Source organism: Engraulis encrasicolus, chromosome 17 (genome assembly GCF_034702125.1).
Source record: "Engraulis encrasicolus isolate BLACKSEA-1 chromosome 17, IST_EnEncr_1.0, whole genome shotgun sequence".
Lineage (NCBI taxonomy): Eukaryota > Metazoa > Chordata > Actinopteri > Clupeiformes > Engraulidae > Engraulis > Engraulis encrasicolus.
This window is the reverse complement of record NC_085873.1, coordinates 53,650,799-53,667,068: the sequence shown is the minus strand read 5'-3', so window position 1 is coordinate 53,667,068 and position 16,270 is coordinate 53,650,799. Positions and strand designations below refer to the sequence as shown.

Genomic DNA, 16,270 nt, shown 5'->3' with positions numbered 1-16,270 from the left:
AGTCCTTATGTATAATGTATGTACAAATGCAGTGTAGATTTATAGCACGTTTCTGAGACTTCACCACAGGAATAAGCAAACCTTACAGTTCTTGATTTACATTCAACCACAAAATGTCCAACTCTATTTCTGAGTGGTTGAGTTGGGTTTTTTTAAGTAGCTGACTCAATACACAGCATTTGCTAGTGGTAAACAAAACCCATCCAGCCAAACATGAATGCTGGGCATAGTTAAAACAGGAGTTTTCACCCCAAAAAGTCCTGAAGGCTAGCTGTGTCTTTCCTCTGGCACCTACAGTAGCATCGCATCACGTCACATCACAACACATTGCACCGCAATGGCCACTAAATACTGGAGCCAGCCCCCTTATTTTGAAGCACTGGCTTGGTTGTGTGCCCAGCCCAAGGCCAGCTTTGCGTGTGTGTGAGTGAGGGCCCATGGTGACTTGCATGGTGGATTGGTGTGTATGTGAGGGCCCATGGTGACTTGCATGGTGGATTGGTGTGTATGTGAGGGCCCATGGTGACTTGCATGGTGGATTGGTGTGTATGTGAGGGCCCATGGTGACTTGCATGGTGGATTGGTGTGTATGTATGTTAGTTCCCATGGTGACTTGCATGGTGGATTGGTGTGTATGTATGTTAGTTCCCATGGTGACTTGCATGGTGGATTGGCCCATTGTTCTTCTCTTGTGGCCTCTCAATGCGATCATCTGGACTCAAGAGAGAGGCAGGAAGAGGGATGAGATGTGGAGGAAGTATCGACAGGAGGGGGATGGCGTTCGTGTGTGAGGGCGTAAGGGCTATCGACAGGCCGGGGGAAGGAGAGAGGGAGGGATTGAGGCGAGCGTACCAGTTCCAGCTCCACAGGAGATTTACTGTATCAATCAAGGACCCGGCATGGCCAGCCTGCGAGCCTCATCCTTTTAATATGTCGCTATTTTGTCAAAAAACAAATGCGGTACTTAGCGCGATTAGGCCCCCTAAGTATTCGGCAATCAATTACGCTTTATTTGTCACTTTGATTAGGCTCTTTCATGTGGAAGCCGCTGGATTGCTTGCTTGAAGTAAAGGAACCGTACACTCTTGTGTTTTGCTTTTGTCTCTTCCAGCTTTCTCTCTCTCTCTCGGCTGCTATTTTTCACCCTGCTGGTATCTGCAGGCCTCCATTAATTGGTGGCAAGTTGTGCAGCTGATCTGCTGTCTCTATCCCCCTTTCTGTTTCTCTCTCTCTCTCTCTCTCTCTCTCTCTCTCTCTCTCTCTCTCTCTCTCTCTCTCTCTCCTTTTCTCTCTCTCTATCTCTCTCTCTTCTCTCTCTCTCCTCTCTCTCTCTCTCTCCTTTTCTCTCTCTCTCTCTCTCTCCCCCCCTTTCTCCTTTCTCCTTTCTCTCTCTCTCTCTTTTCCTTGCTCTCTCTCTCTCTCTCTCTCTCTCTCTCTCTCTCTCTCCTTTTCCTGCTCTGTTTCTCTGTCTCTCTCTCTCTCTCTCTCTCTCTCTTTTCCTTGCTCTCTCTTGCTCTCTCTCTCTTTCTCTCACTCTCGCTTCCTCCCTCCCTCCCTCCCCCCGTCTCTTTCTCTCTCTCTCTCTCTCTCTCTCTCTCTCTCTCTCTCTCTCTCTCTCTCTCTGTACTCTCTCTCTCTCTCTCTCTCTCTCTCTCTCTCTCTCTCTCCCCCTTTCTCCTTTCTCTCTCTCTCTCTCTCTCTCTCTCTCTCTCTCTCTCTCTCTCTCTCTCTCTCCCTCCCTTGCCCCCCTCTCTCTCTCTCTCTCTCTCTCTCTCTCTCTCTCTCTCTCTCTCTGTCTCTCTCTCTCTCTCTCTCTCTCTCTCTCTCTCTCTCTCTCTCTCTCCTCCTTGACTCTACATCGGTCCCTCTGTTCATTCTGTCTCTCCTCATTACCCATTTGTAAAAAGTGACAGTTGGTTTTGAAACTTTTGTCCCAGATATGCTCTTTTCAAAATCAAACTTGGCAGCCTGCTCTAAAAAATATCAAAGCTTTTTTTTCTTGATGCCTGGCTTCACACTGAAATACACATGGAAGCATCCACCTCTTATGTTTTGGGGACATTTATAGATCAGGTGCACTAGCACTTCCCCCAAAAACCAACACCACCCACTAGAAAACAAGATTTTTGAGGGGGCCGTGCATAGCAGATTGTTGTCCAGGCGATGCCAAAGAGTTGTCCAGGCGATGCCAAAGAGCTGGATTTCTCCCCAGCCCCTCGACTGCTACACTGGTGACCCGGGTCCTTTGCATATGTAGCAGATTGTTGTCCAGGTGATGCCAAAGAGCTGGATTGTTGGACGCTTTCAAGATCTAATGAGTCATCCAAAAAACGTCTGACGCAGGAGCAGGACAACAAAATGTCAAGACAAGAGTGAAAAAACCCGCTTCGACCGGATTTATTTGCTCCCACTTTTTTATTTTTAACTTAATGTTGCGGTTAATGTTACGTTAGAAAAAAAAAGTGGGAGCAAAGACATTCTGGTCGAAGCGGTCTCTTTTTTCACTCTTATTAGCATTGATGCCAGCCACCGTACAAAAGGTTCTACAGTCTTTGCTAGACGTCCAACTGCACAGGAAGACTTGGCTCATCTGGCAACCCTGAGTCCAACTGCACTGGAAGACTTGGCTTGGCTTGCGTGGAGGTTTTCTAGATTGAAGACTTGGCTCACGTGGAGGTTTTCTAGATTGAAGACTTGGCTCGCGTGGAGGTTTTCTAGATTGAAGACTTGGCTCGCATGGAGGTTTTCTAGATTGAAGACTTGGCTCGCATGGAGGTTTTCTAGATTGAAGACTTGGCTGGTGTGGAGGTTTTCTAGATTGAAGACTTGGCTGGTGTGGAGGTTTTCTAGATTGAAGACTTGGCTGGTGTGGAGGTTTTCTAGATTGAAGACTTGGCTCGTGTTGAGGTTGTCTAGATTGAAGACTTGGCTCACGTGGAGGTTTTCTAGATTGAAGACTTGGCTGGTGTGGAGGTTTTCTAGATTGAAGACTTGGCTGGTGTGGAGGTTTTCTAGATTGAAGACTTGGCTCGCGTGGAGGTTTTCTAGATTGAAGACTTGGCTCACGTGGAGGTTTTCTAGATTGAAGACTTGGCTCGCGTGGAGGTTTTCTAGATTGAAGACTTGGCTCGCGTGGAGGTTTTCTAGATTGAAGACTTGGCTGGCGTGGAGGTTTTCTAGATTGAAGACTTGGCTCATGTGGAGGTTTTCTAGATTGAAGACTTGGCTCGCGTGGAGGTTTTCTAGATTGAAGACTTGGCTCGCGTGGAGGTTTTCTAGATTGAAGACTTGGCTCACGTGGAGGTTTTCTAGATTGAAGACTTGGCTCGCGTGGAGGTTTTCTAGATTGAAGACGTGGCTTATCTGGAGGTTTTCTAGATTGAAGACTTGGCTGGCGTGGAGGTTTTCTAGATTGAAGACTTGGCTCGCGTGGAGGTTTTCTAGATTGAAGACTTGGCTCGTGTGGAGGTTTTCTAGATTGAAGACTTGGCTCGTGTGGAGGTTTTCTAGATTGAAGACTTGGCTCGCGTGGAGGTTTTCTAGATTGAAGACTTGGCTCGCGTGGAGGTTTTCTAGATTGAAGACTTGGCTCGCGTGGAGGTTTTCTGGATTGAAGACTTGGCTCGCGTGGAGGTTTTCTAGATTGAAGCTTTTGTCAGGCTGCCACCTGCCTTCCCAGCCCTACTCAATTTGGAACAGTGCAAACTCACATTTACTCTGGAAATCCACACATTTTAATTCCTATTAGCGATCCCTGTAGAATGACTGATGGGGATATGTGTGTGGCAGAAATGTAATTGAATGTTAATAACAGGCAAGGAATCAAAATGAAAGAAAGACCAGATGTATTTAAAGGAGGCAAACTAATGAGAGCTGAGTTGTAATCTGCAGTGGGGTTAATGAGGGAGAACTCAGCCGTGTTTTCATAAATGTGGAGGATACTTACAGACTGATGGCAGACACATTATTGCTGCAGGCTCTATGTGTAATGCAGGCTCTATGTGTAATGTTGATAAAAGTGCTGGTTGTGCAGTTGTGTACTTCAGTTCTGGATGAAATGATTCATCGGCAGCTTCACTACATTTTCAGACTGTGGCAAGGACCCTATTCAAATGTCCGGTCATGAATAGTTTTATGGTTACTTACATTACTAAAATTGGTTGAAGGGTATTTAAGCGTAGTTAACAAATCACCTGACACAAAATGTTACTTATTCGTAGTGTGTCTAAACCTGTAATACATGTGATTGCCTATCCGGACATCAGTATCTAAACCTGTAATACATGTGATTGGCTATCTATTGGAGGAAATCAGTATCTAAACCTTGAATACATGTGATTGACTATCCTTAGGAGGAGAGCAGTATCTAAACCTTGAATACATGTGATTGACTATCCTTAGGAGGAGAGCAGTATCTAAACCTGTAATACATGTGATTGATCCTTAGGAGTATATCAGTGTCTAAACCTTCAATACATGTGATTGCCTATCCATAGGAGGAGATCAGTCCTTTGGAGAACGCCATGGAGACGATGCACCTGGCGAATGAGAAGATCAACAACATGGTGCAGAGGCATCTGAACGACACCAACCTTCCCATCAACCCCCTGTCCATGCTGCTCAACGGCATCGTAGACCCGGCAGTCATGGGGGGCTTCACAAACTACGAGAAGGTGAGAAGAGAACCCCAAACACCACCTTTTGATTCTCAGTCATGCTCACATTAAGGTTCAAGAGGTCCAACACTCCAAATGAAATTTTAAATAATAGTAGCGATCCATCTGCACCTTGGAAGAATATATACTATAGTTGTTCGTCTTTGGCAACTGGATTAAGTTTATTTAGAATTATGAAATTATGTTGATTTCCCCCCCTCCCTCGAGTTGAGTTTCACATTTCTTAGCATGTTATCAATAAGCCAGATTTTTTCATGGCCATTGCACCTCAAAGTGCATTAACTAGAAATAAGAACATGGTGAACTCCGGCTTTACAGTAGCTGAACTCTTTTAGAATTCATACCACGTGTTGCGATCTTACTGAGAGGTCTGCCAGACTAGTAAATAATAAAATAATCTTCGAAGTTAGAGGATATACAGACCTGCTTTGAGAAAAGCAAAACAAAGGGCAGTAAAAATAGATGGCTGTGCTTCCTTAAATTGCCAAAGCAGTCTAATTGTTCATGATACAATGCCCTCCCCTCATATTCTCTGGCAAAGGAGCTGTGGCACCCACAACAGAAATATCTGCAGCGTCGAGTCATCACACATTTGGGGTTGATTTCCAGCCATTATTCCTTTAATGATCATCTGTAGACAAACTCCCATAATTCCCCCTGATGGCTCTTTTGCCCATGCCCTCATTTCTGTGTTTTTCTGCTTTTTTCCTTTTATTGTTGTGCCAACTGTCTCCTAGAGGGGAAGAGAAACTGATAGACTTGAGGATGAATCACTTCATCACGAGGACTGGGAGAAAGTAAAAATCTCCCATCGTGTGTTGGATCATAAAACAGTCACAACCAGTTGCGTCCCATTATAAATCAGCTCCCCAAATGGCTCCATTTGTGTCAGCAGGGGAACTCAAGGAGTGACTCACAGGAGGGGTGGGTCTGAGAGAGAGAGAGAGAGAGTGAGAGAGAGAGAGAGAGAGAGAGAGAGAGAGAGAGAGAGAGAGAGAGAGAGAGAGAGAGAGAGAGAGAGGGAGGGAGGGAGGGAGGGAGAGAGAGATGGAAAGATAGACGAAGAGACACAGAGAGAGAGAAATGGAGAGATGGAGAGATGGAGAGATAGACGAAGAGACACAGAGAGAGAGAAAGAGAGAAATAGACAGAGACACAGAGAGGGAGAAGTGGAAAAAACAATGGCTGATAAATCTTCCCCTAGGGGTTCCTTTCTTTAAAAAAAATAATTAAAAGTGCCATGGTGAATAGAATGATGCCCTCTTTCCCTCTTTTTATTTCTCTTTTTTCTCTCCCTCTGTACATCTTTCTCTCTTTTTTTCTTTCTTTCTTTCTTTCTTTCTTTCTTTCTTTCTTTCTTTCTTTCTTTCTTTCTTTCTTTCTTTCTTTCTTTCTTTCTTTCTTTCTTTCTTTCTGTCTTTCTCGCTCTCCCTTTCTGTCCTTCTTTCCTTCTCTCTCTCCCGCTCTCCACTCTCTCTCTCTCTCTATCTCTCTTTCACTCTCTCCCCCTCCCTCTCTCTCCCTCTCTCTCCCTCTCTCCTCCTCTCCCCCTGCAGGCCTTCTTCACAGACAAGTACATCCAGGAGCACCCTGAGGACCGCGACAAGATTGACAAGCTCAAGGACCTGATTGCCTGGCAGGTGAGGCCCCCGCTTGTTTCTAGTTCCCACAGCTCCAGATTGAGACCCCTGGTTGTTTCTAGTTCTCACAGCTCCAGATTGAGGCGCCTGGAATATAGTTCCCACAGCTCCAGATTGAGGCGCCTGGTTGTTTAGTTCCCACAGCCCCAGATTACAACATGTCAGTCTAGTTCTCGCATTGCATATGTATTCAACATGTCAGTCTAGTTCTCGCATTCCATATATTGAACATGCATAATGATGTGTGGAGCTGGAGGTGGACTCTAGCTCCCAGCACCAGGCTCCTACTAGGTGGTCTTGCTCTCTTTGCATATGTATTGAATATGTTTTTATTTGTTATAGTAACAAGTCCAATGACATTGAGCAGTTCTTCTTCTATTAAGCAAGAAATTAACTCTAGATTAAAGATTTTAGAAGAGCACTCAAATCCTCACACCCAAGTTCATACAATTCTCAAATCTTACGACATAACCATCTATTTATCCCTCTGCATATGCATTGACCTGCATCATTATGTGTTTAGAATTTAAAATCACCATTTGAAACACTCCTGGAACACTCCTGGAATATCCCTATCTCCATATCTCCAGAGCTTATTCTGTTTGCTACATTTGCCACAAGAATATGTCAGAATATGTAATATCCCAATCCTCCTATCTGTTATACCACTTAGTTTGAATATGTAATATCCCAATCCTCCTCGAGATACTGAAGTACATAAACAAACTGATTGTAGCGCCTACAGAGACTGACAATCATGACCTTTGGAGGAAACTGATGGTTTGCAGGTAATTCTCAAGTATAATAATGTCTAATGTCACTGACAAAAATGCCTGCAATTACATGAAGCACACGGGCTACATTTCATAAGGCACATGTGCTTCAAGATGTGTAAATGTTCTCATCCAGTGCATTATAATTTGACTTGTGCTGCTGAAATGGATCAGCGTTCTCTCCTCAGTGGTTAGTGCTGCTTAGTCTGTAGTTTGTTCTCATACTAGTGGTTAGTGCTGCTTTGTAGTCTGTAGTTTGTTCTCATACTTGTCGTTAGTGCTGCTTTGTAGCCTGGTAATCATGAACATTGGAGGAAACTGATGGTTTGTCGATAATTCTCAAGTATAATAATGTCTAGTGTCACTGACAAAAATGCCTGAAATTACGTGAAGCACAACGGCTAGAGTTCATAAGGCACATGTGCTTCAAGATGTGTAAATGTTCTCATCCAGTGCATTATAATTTGACTTGTGCTGCTGAAATGGATCAAGGTTCTCTCCTCATACTAGTCGTTAGTGCTGCTTTGTAGCCTGTAGTTTGTGGCGACAGCACCAATGGAGTCACATTAGCTCCTCAGCTATCGATCCCGAGGCCTGAGAACTTAGAAGCCGACTGATGCCGTGTCAGAGGCAACTCCATTGAAGACACAATAAAGTGACACAGAGAAACAGACACTTTTCACTTCATCACCTCTGTGCTTCTCTCTGTTTCTCTGTTTCTCTCTCTCTCTCTCTCTCTCTCTCTCTCTCTCTCTCTCTCTCTCTCTCTCTCTCTCTCTCTCTCTCTCTCCTAGAGACACACACATTATTCCCCTTCTCTTTTGAAGAGCTTGTCAATGCAGTCTTTCTTTTTCCACTCTTCTGTGTCGCCTCTGCAATGAAGGCTCCTAATGTATCTGGTGGGGTTTCGGTTGTGCTGTTCCAAAGGCTCCTAATTTATCTGGTGGGGTTTCGGTTGTGCTGTTCCAAAGGCCATGTGTCTATCTGCACTGATGTTGGCTGGCTTGGTGCAAGATGCCGCCCACGCAAGAAGATGTCACAACAAGAGAATATCACAACCATCTTAAAATGCGAAGGCTGGCTGGCCGGGTTGGTGCGTGGGTGGATGGCTGTGTTTGTGTGTCTGTCTCTTTGCTGTGTTTTGATGTTTACATTCTGTTGGTACAATGTAAACATTTGGAAAATGTGTAGAATGTTTTAGGAAAGAGGGTATGCCTGTGTTGTGTGACAAAGTACACACAATTTGTGTTGAGTGTTTGCGTGTGTGTGTGTGTGTGTATGCGTGTGTGTGAACGGGGTAGAGAGAGGTAGAAAGTGTGAAGGAGTGAGAGAGTATAAATGGGGAGTTGGGTGTATGATAACGGCTTCCCTCCCTCTGTTTCTGCGTCCGTGCGCGCATGTGTGTGTGGGTGTGTGCACGTGTGTGTGTGCTTGTGTGTGTGTGTGCTTGGTGTGCGTGCGTGTGTGTGTTGGGTGTATGACAACAGCTTCCCTCCCTGGTGTCTCATTAGCAGGCATTAAGCCGCAGCTTCAGGAGAACAGGCGGGTTGGGCCGGGGTGGGGTGGGGTGGGGTGTGATGGGGTGGGGTGAGGCGGGGTAGGATGTGGAGAGCAGAGCAGAGAGGAGAGAATAGGCTCAGACACTTGCCCTTTGCAGTGGAGCTGCCATCCCAGTGATCCCTCTCACTAAATACTCTGGAAAACACATTCATTACACTTGTTTCATGTGGAAAACACATTCATTACACTAGTTTCATGTGGAAAACACATTCATTACACTTGTTTCATGTGGAAAACACATTCATTACACTTGTTTCATGTGGAAAACACATTCATTACACCTGTTTCATGGGGGACTTTGCAATGGCTGATTTTCATAGACTTCAGATCACGTACCGCGATTCTGGTCTGACCAGGACTATAACGATTAGCGTTTCCATACAGGGAGAACTTTGTTTCCATGTCCTGGTTAACACGCCTCCCTCTACTTGCTACTGGTTTAGGGCTGTGCCGAAGTTTAAACCAAACATTTCTTAGCCCAATAGAACGTCTCTGCTTAAACCATACCAGTGATCCCTCTCACTAAATACTTTGGAAACACATTCATTACACTTGTTTCATGTGGAAAACACATTCATTACACTAGTTTCATGGGGAAAACACATTCAGTACACTAGTTTCATGAGAAGAGTAATAATCAGTGAAGAAGATGAGGTTGTCTGGCCAGAGGGCACTGTATAGAGGAAATATTTCTGAATTATTAATTCGATATTAAATCGCACCTCACAATTCAGAATTGAATGAAGGTGCAATGTAAGTTCAATTATTAATTCGGTATTAAAAACATCATGTAAACGTGGTTTGTAGTGTCTCCAAGAGAGGAGTTCCCCGGTGCGTGAGCCGTGGGGGTGAATTCCGTACCTCTCTGCAGTGTCACCAACCGCTCCTCTGTTGCTATGCCGATCTCATCCTCCTGAGTTATAATCACACAGGCTTAAAAAAACACTCACACGGGTTTCCCTGGAGACGTACGTGAGGTTTTGGAACATCATTCTTTCTGTCACTCTCTCCCCCTCACAGTTTCTCATCTGTGCACTCCCTCCTTCCCTCTCTCTCTCTCTCTCTCTCTCTCTCTCTCTCTCTCTCTCTCTCTCTCTCTCTCTCTCTCCCTCTCTCTCTCCCCCTCTCTCTCTCTCTCTCTCTCTCTCCTCTCTTTTTTCTCTTTTCTCTCCTTCTAACTGTCTGTTTGTCTTCTACTTTTTGTCATCTCTATTTCTGCAGTCTGCTGTAGTGTTCTCTCTCCTTCTGAAACCCTCCACTGCAGTGGTACTGTAGGGACATTTTAATTCTGCATGGCCACTGGCTGCATGTGTAGGGACATTTTAATACTGCATGGCCACTGGCTGTGTGTGTGTGTAGGCTGCTGCTGCTGCTGCTGCTGCTGCTCACACTATAAATATCACCCAGTGAGCCAGCACCTCTTCATCAGGGAGAAATCAAATGGTCGTGCCTCAGTGAGTTTTAAAGGACTACCCATCCAAATGGCATGATCCAAATGGTGCTCTCTCTCTCTCTCTCTCTCTCTCTCTCTCTCTCTCTCTCTCTCTCTCTCTCTCTCTCTCTCTCTCTCTCTCTCTCTCTCTCTCTCTCTCTCTCTCTCTCTCTCTCTCTCTCTCTCTTCATCCTTGAGCTCCTGCTGCTGCTGCTGCTGATGGCTGAAGAAAGTCCAGCAGCCTCTGGTTCATTAGCTCGCTTTCCTTTGAAGGTCACAAACTGAACTGAACTGAAATTCCCTCGGTGATTGGGCTCCCCTTTCATGCAGAGAAGTGTATCTGCACCACTGTGCATTGTGGGTAAACACTAACTGCTTGAGACGTTCCTCGATCTGAAGCATCATGCTCATGAAAGTTTTGGACAACAAGGAGGAATTTCAGCATGGGGAGATTTCAGTGCGTTGCGTCAGCATCTTTTCTTCCTCCTGCTTTTTGCTCTCCTCAGTCTGCAACTTTTATGTTCTTTTTTCTTTTCGTAGGCTGACAGCCAATTCAATAAGTGCACTTCAGCTGTTTTCCCCCTTGCTTGCTGTCAGTCACCATCTGCATTTTACACCAAATTGTCCTTTTTAACTTGGCCAGGTGGGTGGGAGAGAGTGCAGAGACGTGGTGGTCGTGTAGTGCTAACCTCGTACTCACCCAGAAACACCACTCCCTCTCCCAGAAACACCACTCCCTCCCTCTCCCAGCACACAGCTCTGCCTGCTAACCTGTCAGCACCATCAAGCTGCACTATGTAGACCCTCTGTTGCCCTGATTGACGAGTAATCCCCCACTCTACAAGGGAAATGTGAAGAAAAGCCTCATTTGTTGTTGCTGTTAGAGTAGAGTAGAGTAGAGTAGAGTAGAGTAGAGTAGAGTAGAGTAGAGTAGGGTAGAGTGTTGTTCTTGTTAGTCCATTTGTGCACCATCATCATTTGAAGGTGAAGTGGAGTGGTCCCTTCAACCTGTCATACAAAATAACTAAATTGAAGGCTTCAACCTGTCATACAAAATAACTAAATTGAAGGCTTCAACCTGTCATACAAAATAACTAAATTGAGGGCTTGTCATTCTAACTCTCTCCATTCCGAGTCATTTACTGCTGTTTCATACATGACGGGGATCATATTTATTGTATAAGTCCAATCAATGTGTTTTATTTTGCCAATGTGACATTGTAGTCTATGTGCCGGTCAAGCAGCCTTTACATGTGTTGTTGTTATTGGTTGTTGCAAACATTTGTTTTTCTTCCCACGTGTCCTGTACATCACGCTGTGCACCCCGGTTTGGGAAACCAATCCTTCTATATGCATGTTTCTGAAGGCTTTATTCAGTATCCTGTGCTTTCGCTATTCCCACGCCCTCTTCTCTCTCTCACTCCTGCCCCCCCTCCTCTATCATTCCTCTCTTCCTCTTCTCCCCCTCCTCCCTTCCTCTGTCCTTTTCAACAAGTACATGTGGCCCCTGTGCTGATGATGAAGGTGACCAGAGTATTCTGTAAGGTGAAGATGTACAGTATTCGTGTCCTCAGAGACTCCCATCATGCTCTTGTGTTTGGCGAGGCTCTAATTGGACTCCCCGTGCCGGTGTGTTGTATTTGGCAATGCCGCATCCTCGCCTCCTCGTAAATTATCCGTCGATCTGATGTGCAGAGGGAAGGAATGTCTCCTGACCTTGGCTAGGCTACATGTTTCATCCAAGGCGACGCGTACCGCAGATACAACCTGATTTATGTCTGGTCTCGTTTATTAGCAACCTTTTCTGTTTTATCTTGTGTGTGCGTGTGACAGAAGTGTGAGTGCACAGACATGCATGTGTGCATGTATGTGTTGGGTTTTTTTTGTGCATGCCAATTGCAACGTTTCTCTGAAACAAAATATCATGGCATTCAGTGTTTTTTCTCTGCTGTTCTGAACCGGGTTCTTGATATCTCTGCTGTTCTGAACCGGGTTCTTGATATCTCTGCTGTTCTGGTTCATCTGTCCCATTAGATCCCGTACCTGGCGGATGGCGTTCGTATCCATGGAGAGAAGGTGACGGAGGCTCTGCGGCCCTTCCACGAGCGCCTGGAGGCCTGCTTCAAGCAGCTCAGAGAGAAGGTGGAGAAGCAGTACGGGGTCAAGACTCTGGTGAGAATACTATTACTTCTTAAAGTTTCCTCCTCCTGTCTAAGTGTGAAAAGTTTTTGCCATTAACATACGTTTCATATGGAAAACGTATAGTAAAGGTTTGTTACCATGCAGAAGGACCCCCAAAAAGCTGTGATTTTTAAGTTGGGACTTAGTTGTACAACTACCTGCAATTTTATAACCATATTTGTAAGAAAAAAAACAGAAAGTCAGTAAATGAAGATTTCCACAAACTGCTTAGATAATTACGCTGCTATTGTCCAAGTTTGCCATGGCCACAATGTCTTGAGTGACCTGAAACCAGTCAGTATATCAAGTGCACTTGGGCATTACATAAACAGCAAATCACAGGCTAACAACCTTGTTTTCCCTTATTGATGTCCCTCCCCCTCTAAACGCATGGCTCCGGCCACCTCACACAATACTTCCCTCTACGACTCGGCCCAATTTTTCACCGGACGCCATCGAGCTAGCGGCTCTTACATGGTTCTTAATTGCTGCTGTAGCGGTCGGCCTTCAGCTTAGGCAGACGTGGCAGGAGAGGAGAGGAGCTATTGATTATGTCTGGGCTGAAGTGTGTGTGTGTGTGTGTTTTTCCCCTTATGAGCGTCAGGCCTGTTGCCTTGAGGTGTGTAAGAGTGTGTGCTAGCTACGGTAGCTAACAGCATGATGGATCCCCGCACAGAGAACAGTTCAAGGACACTGGGAGCAGGTTTGGCACGCATGCACGTCAGGTTTGTGACACACGTCTCTCAACACCTCATTTAGCCAGAGTGCTGGGCTTGCTGGGGCGTGCTGCTGGACTGGACTGGGATGATAAATCAGGTCGGGCATTCTTAGCCAAGACCGGTCCGCCAGGCGTTAAGAGAGACAACATCAGTTATTTTAACCCCAATAGCCAGAAAAAAAATATTTCAATCTGACTCTGAGAGGTTTGCTGTAGTGGCAAAGAATTGATATCAGGAGGTCAGGTCAAAATCATCAGCAGTCCACCAGGCAAATGCCCAGTATGCCCTATGGCCACAACAGTCCACCAGGCAAATGCCCAGTATGCCCTATGGCCAGTCCACCAGGCAAATGCCCAGTATGCCCTATGGCCACAACAGTCCACCAGGCAAATGCCCAGTATGCCCTATGGCCACAACAGTCCACCAGGCAAATGCCCAGTAGGTCCTACGGCCAGTCCAGCCCTGTTGGGCTCCCCTAGAGAGCTCTGTGGTTGATGTTTAACAAGGGCAACATCTCGCTCTGTCAAACACTGTGAAGGTTTGTTTTTGGGATCTGAGCTTATTTGTACTCTCTGAGCTCTCTTGTGAATATTAGTCAGTAGGTTATTTTGTGTATACCCTCGACATTCATGTGTGTGTTCTTTCTTTCTTTCTTTCTTTCTTTCTTTCTTTCTTTCTTTCTTTCTTTCTTTCTTTCTTTCTTTCTTTCTTTCTTTCTTTCTTTCTTTCTTTCTTTCTTTCTTTCTTTCTGTCTGTCTGTCTGTCTGTCTGTCTGTCTGTCTGTCTGTCTGTCTTTCTCTCTCTCTCTCTCTCTCTCTCTCTCTCCATGTTGTCCTGTGTGTGTGTGTGTGTGTGTGTGTGTGTGTGTGTGTGTGTGTGTGTGTGTGTGTGTGTAGCCGGGTGCTGATGAGCGTCGCGGTGGCCAGAGGCCTCGCTCCATGGTGCGTTCCTTCACCATGCCCTCCTCCCAGCGCCCGCTGTCTGTCGCCTCCGTCACCTCCATCTCCTCCGACAACTCCCCTTCCAGGCCCGGCTCCGATGGGTGAGTAACCACGGCAACAGCCCCATCCATCATCAGCACCTGGGCAAAGCGAGAGGGAGGGGAGCAAGTGCAGACATTGCAGCACCAACAGCTGCCATCAAGTTTGTACATGGCCCGTTATATTGAGATTCCTTCCCCTGCCTTTTAGTGTTACATGGTCACATTATATGGAGATTCCCAACACCTGACATTAGACTGTTACATGACCCTGTTATATGGAAACTCCTCCACCTGACATTAGACTGTTACATGGTCACGTTATATGGAGATCCCCCCACCTACCATTAGACTGTTACATGGTCACGTTATATGGAGATTCCCCCACCTACCATTAGACTGTTACATGGTCACGTTATATGGAGATTCCCTTATCCTACATGTTTGCACTGTTGTACCTTAATTGCCAAACTAAGATGGCTGCATCATTCTAAGAGGGCTACAACATTCTTCAAAAGTACAGAAAAGCATATGGTTCACCTGCTTGCCAGTTAGTGAATGAACCTTTTGAGGAGGAAGAGGAGAATAGGCCCCTTTTTTACAAGTAATTTGAAAGCATTTGGAAATGGCAAAAACGTGTTCTCATTAACATTCAGCATTGAAGAGATGCCAGTAGGACACAAATAGCCGGTTAAGAAGCGAGACAAAAAGAGAACACCTTGACCGCCACACCAAGGAAACTCCCGACGGTCTCATTGGGTGCAATCAATACTGTGTCAGACGACTGATGCCACACGCTGCAATGGGAAGCCTAAACACTAAAGTACCCACCGAACTGAGGAATTCATTAGCAACATTACCCAGGACAAAAAAGAAATGTCAGTGATGAGCTCATAATGTGTGTGTGGGCAAAGGGCAGTGTGGCACCTTGTGCCATTGTTTGATTCTTGTTTAATCCATCTCATTAACAGGAGTGCCATTTGTTCTGCCACCGAGGCTGGAGCACATAACAACATAACAGCCACACATGAAAAGCCTAATGAGTGAGAATTAGAGTACTGACAACAATGGCATGACTATTAAATACTCAGCTCTTAAGGAATCCAGCTGTGGGGTCACTCTCTGAAGAATGGATGTTTGGCAGGTCGTGTATGCCATGTTAAAGTCAGGAGGATTGTCAAGAACAAAGTGAAGTGAAAATGAAAGAGATGGGGATGAGGTCTCTCAGTAGACCCTCCAAGCTTTTGAGATGTATTTTCTCATGTGTGGGCTTGCTGGGGGCAAATACGAGAACTTCACTGGCAATATCGTCCATGCCTGGTTGCCATGACACTGTGTAGGAGTCTGTTCCACAAGCTCCACTAACGGTGTAGTCACCCCATCACAACTGTGCCATTTCCCAAGTCCATTATTGACCACTGCACAGGGTAGGTGTTTCGGTCAGTAAAATCAAGACTACAGATATGAATGAATTTATGTAAGGGGTGGGTGGTTGTCTGTTGAATAGATTGACTATCCGCCCCATCCCATCTCCCTCACTGTCGTATCTGATGGGACAGTTATTCAAGCCGTCATACCCTCACCACAGCATTCACCCTCACTGGGCACTTGTAATGATGCTGTCTAGAAAGACAGGGCAATACTAAAAATGGTTTCCCCTCACTCAGAAAAGACAAGTTAGACTGGAGAGGCACAGAGTGAGAGATCGGGGTAAGCAAAAGCAATTGGCAGATACGGCAGCAGGGGTGAAAGCAAAGAAACTGGCAGGAAAAAGCAGGAGTTAGCCAACCTGGGCAGGAATTTTGTAGTAGTTCCTAACATTCACGTGATAATCTAATTCTAAGAAGCACCACTCATCAACCAAATAGTTATTAACTATTGAACCACTGACCTGCAAATATAATGTGTAATCTCTGGTCTCTCCCATCAGGTTCACTCTAGAGCCCATGCTGCCTAAGAAAGTGCACCGCAAGTCCTGAACCCGGGTCATCAGCATAGTAGACTAGTACCCTACAGTTAAGACATGGTGAGGCCTACAGTATATAATGTATAACATATAAAACATAATCTCTGACCTCTCCCCTCAGGTTCACTCTGGAGCCCCTGCTGCCTAAGAAAGTGCACTGCAAGTCCCAGGACAAGCTGGACCGTGACGAGGCGGAGAGGGAGCGCAAGGACAAGGAGAAGAAGAAGGAGAAGAGGAACAGCAAACACCAGGAGAGCTTCGACAAGGAGCTCAAGACCACCACCGAGATCCCCACGCAGGCATCCGACACAGTCATCCTCTCAGAAATGGTAATAATAATACTA

At 45.6% G+C, this 16,270-nt stretch overlaps 1 protein-coding gene across 1 annotated transcript in view; it reads left to right on the top strand.

Moving 5' to 3' along the window:
• The window catches only part of LOC134467115 (dedicator of cytokinesis protein 1-like), a 551,248-nt gene that overhangs the window by 528,133 nt on the left and 6,845 nt on the right, over window positions 1-16,270 (top strand). The window contains exons 45-49 of the mRNA XM_063221037.1: window positions 4,497-4,673; window positions 6,233-6,316; window positions 12,116-12,253; window positions 13,878-14,023; window positions 16,048-16,255. Of these exons, the coding sequence (XP_063077107.1) occupies window positions 4,497-4,673; window positions 6,233-6,316; window positions 12,116-12,253; window positions 13,878-14,023; window positions 16,048-16,255 (753 nt within the window). The remainder of the gene's footprint in view (window positions 1-4,496; window positions 4,674-6,232; window positions 6,317-12,115; window positions 12,254-13,877; window positions 14,024-16,047; window positions 16,256-16,270) is intronic.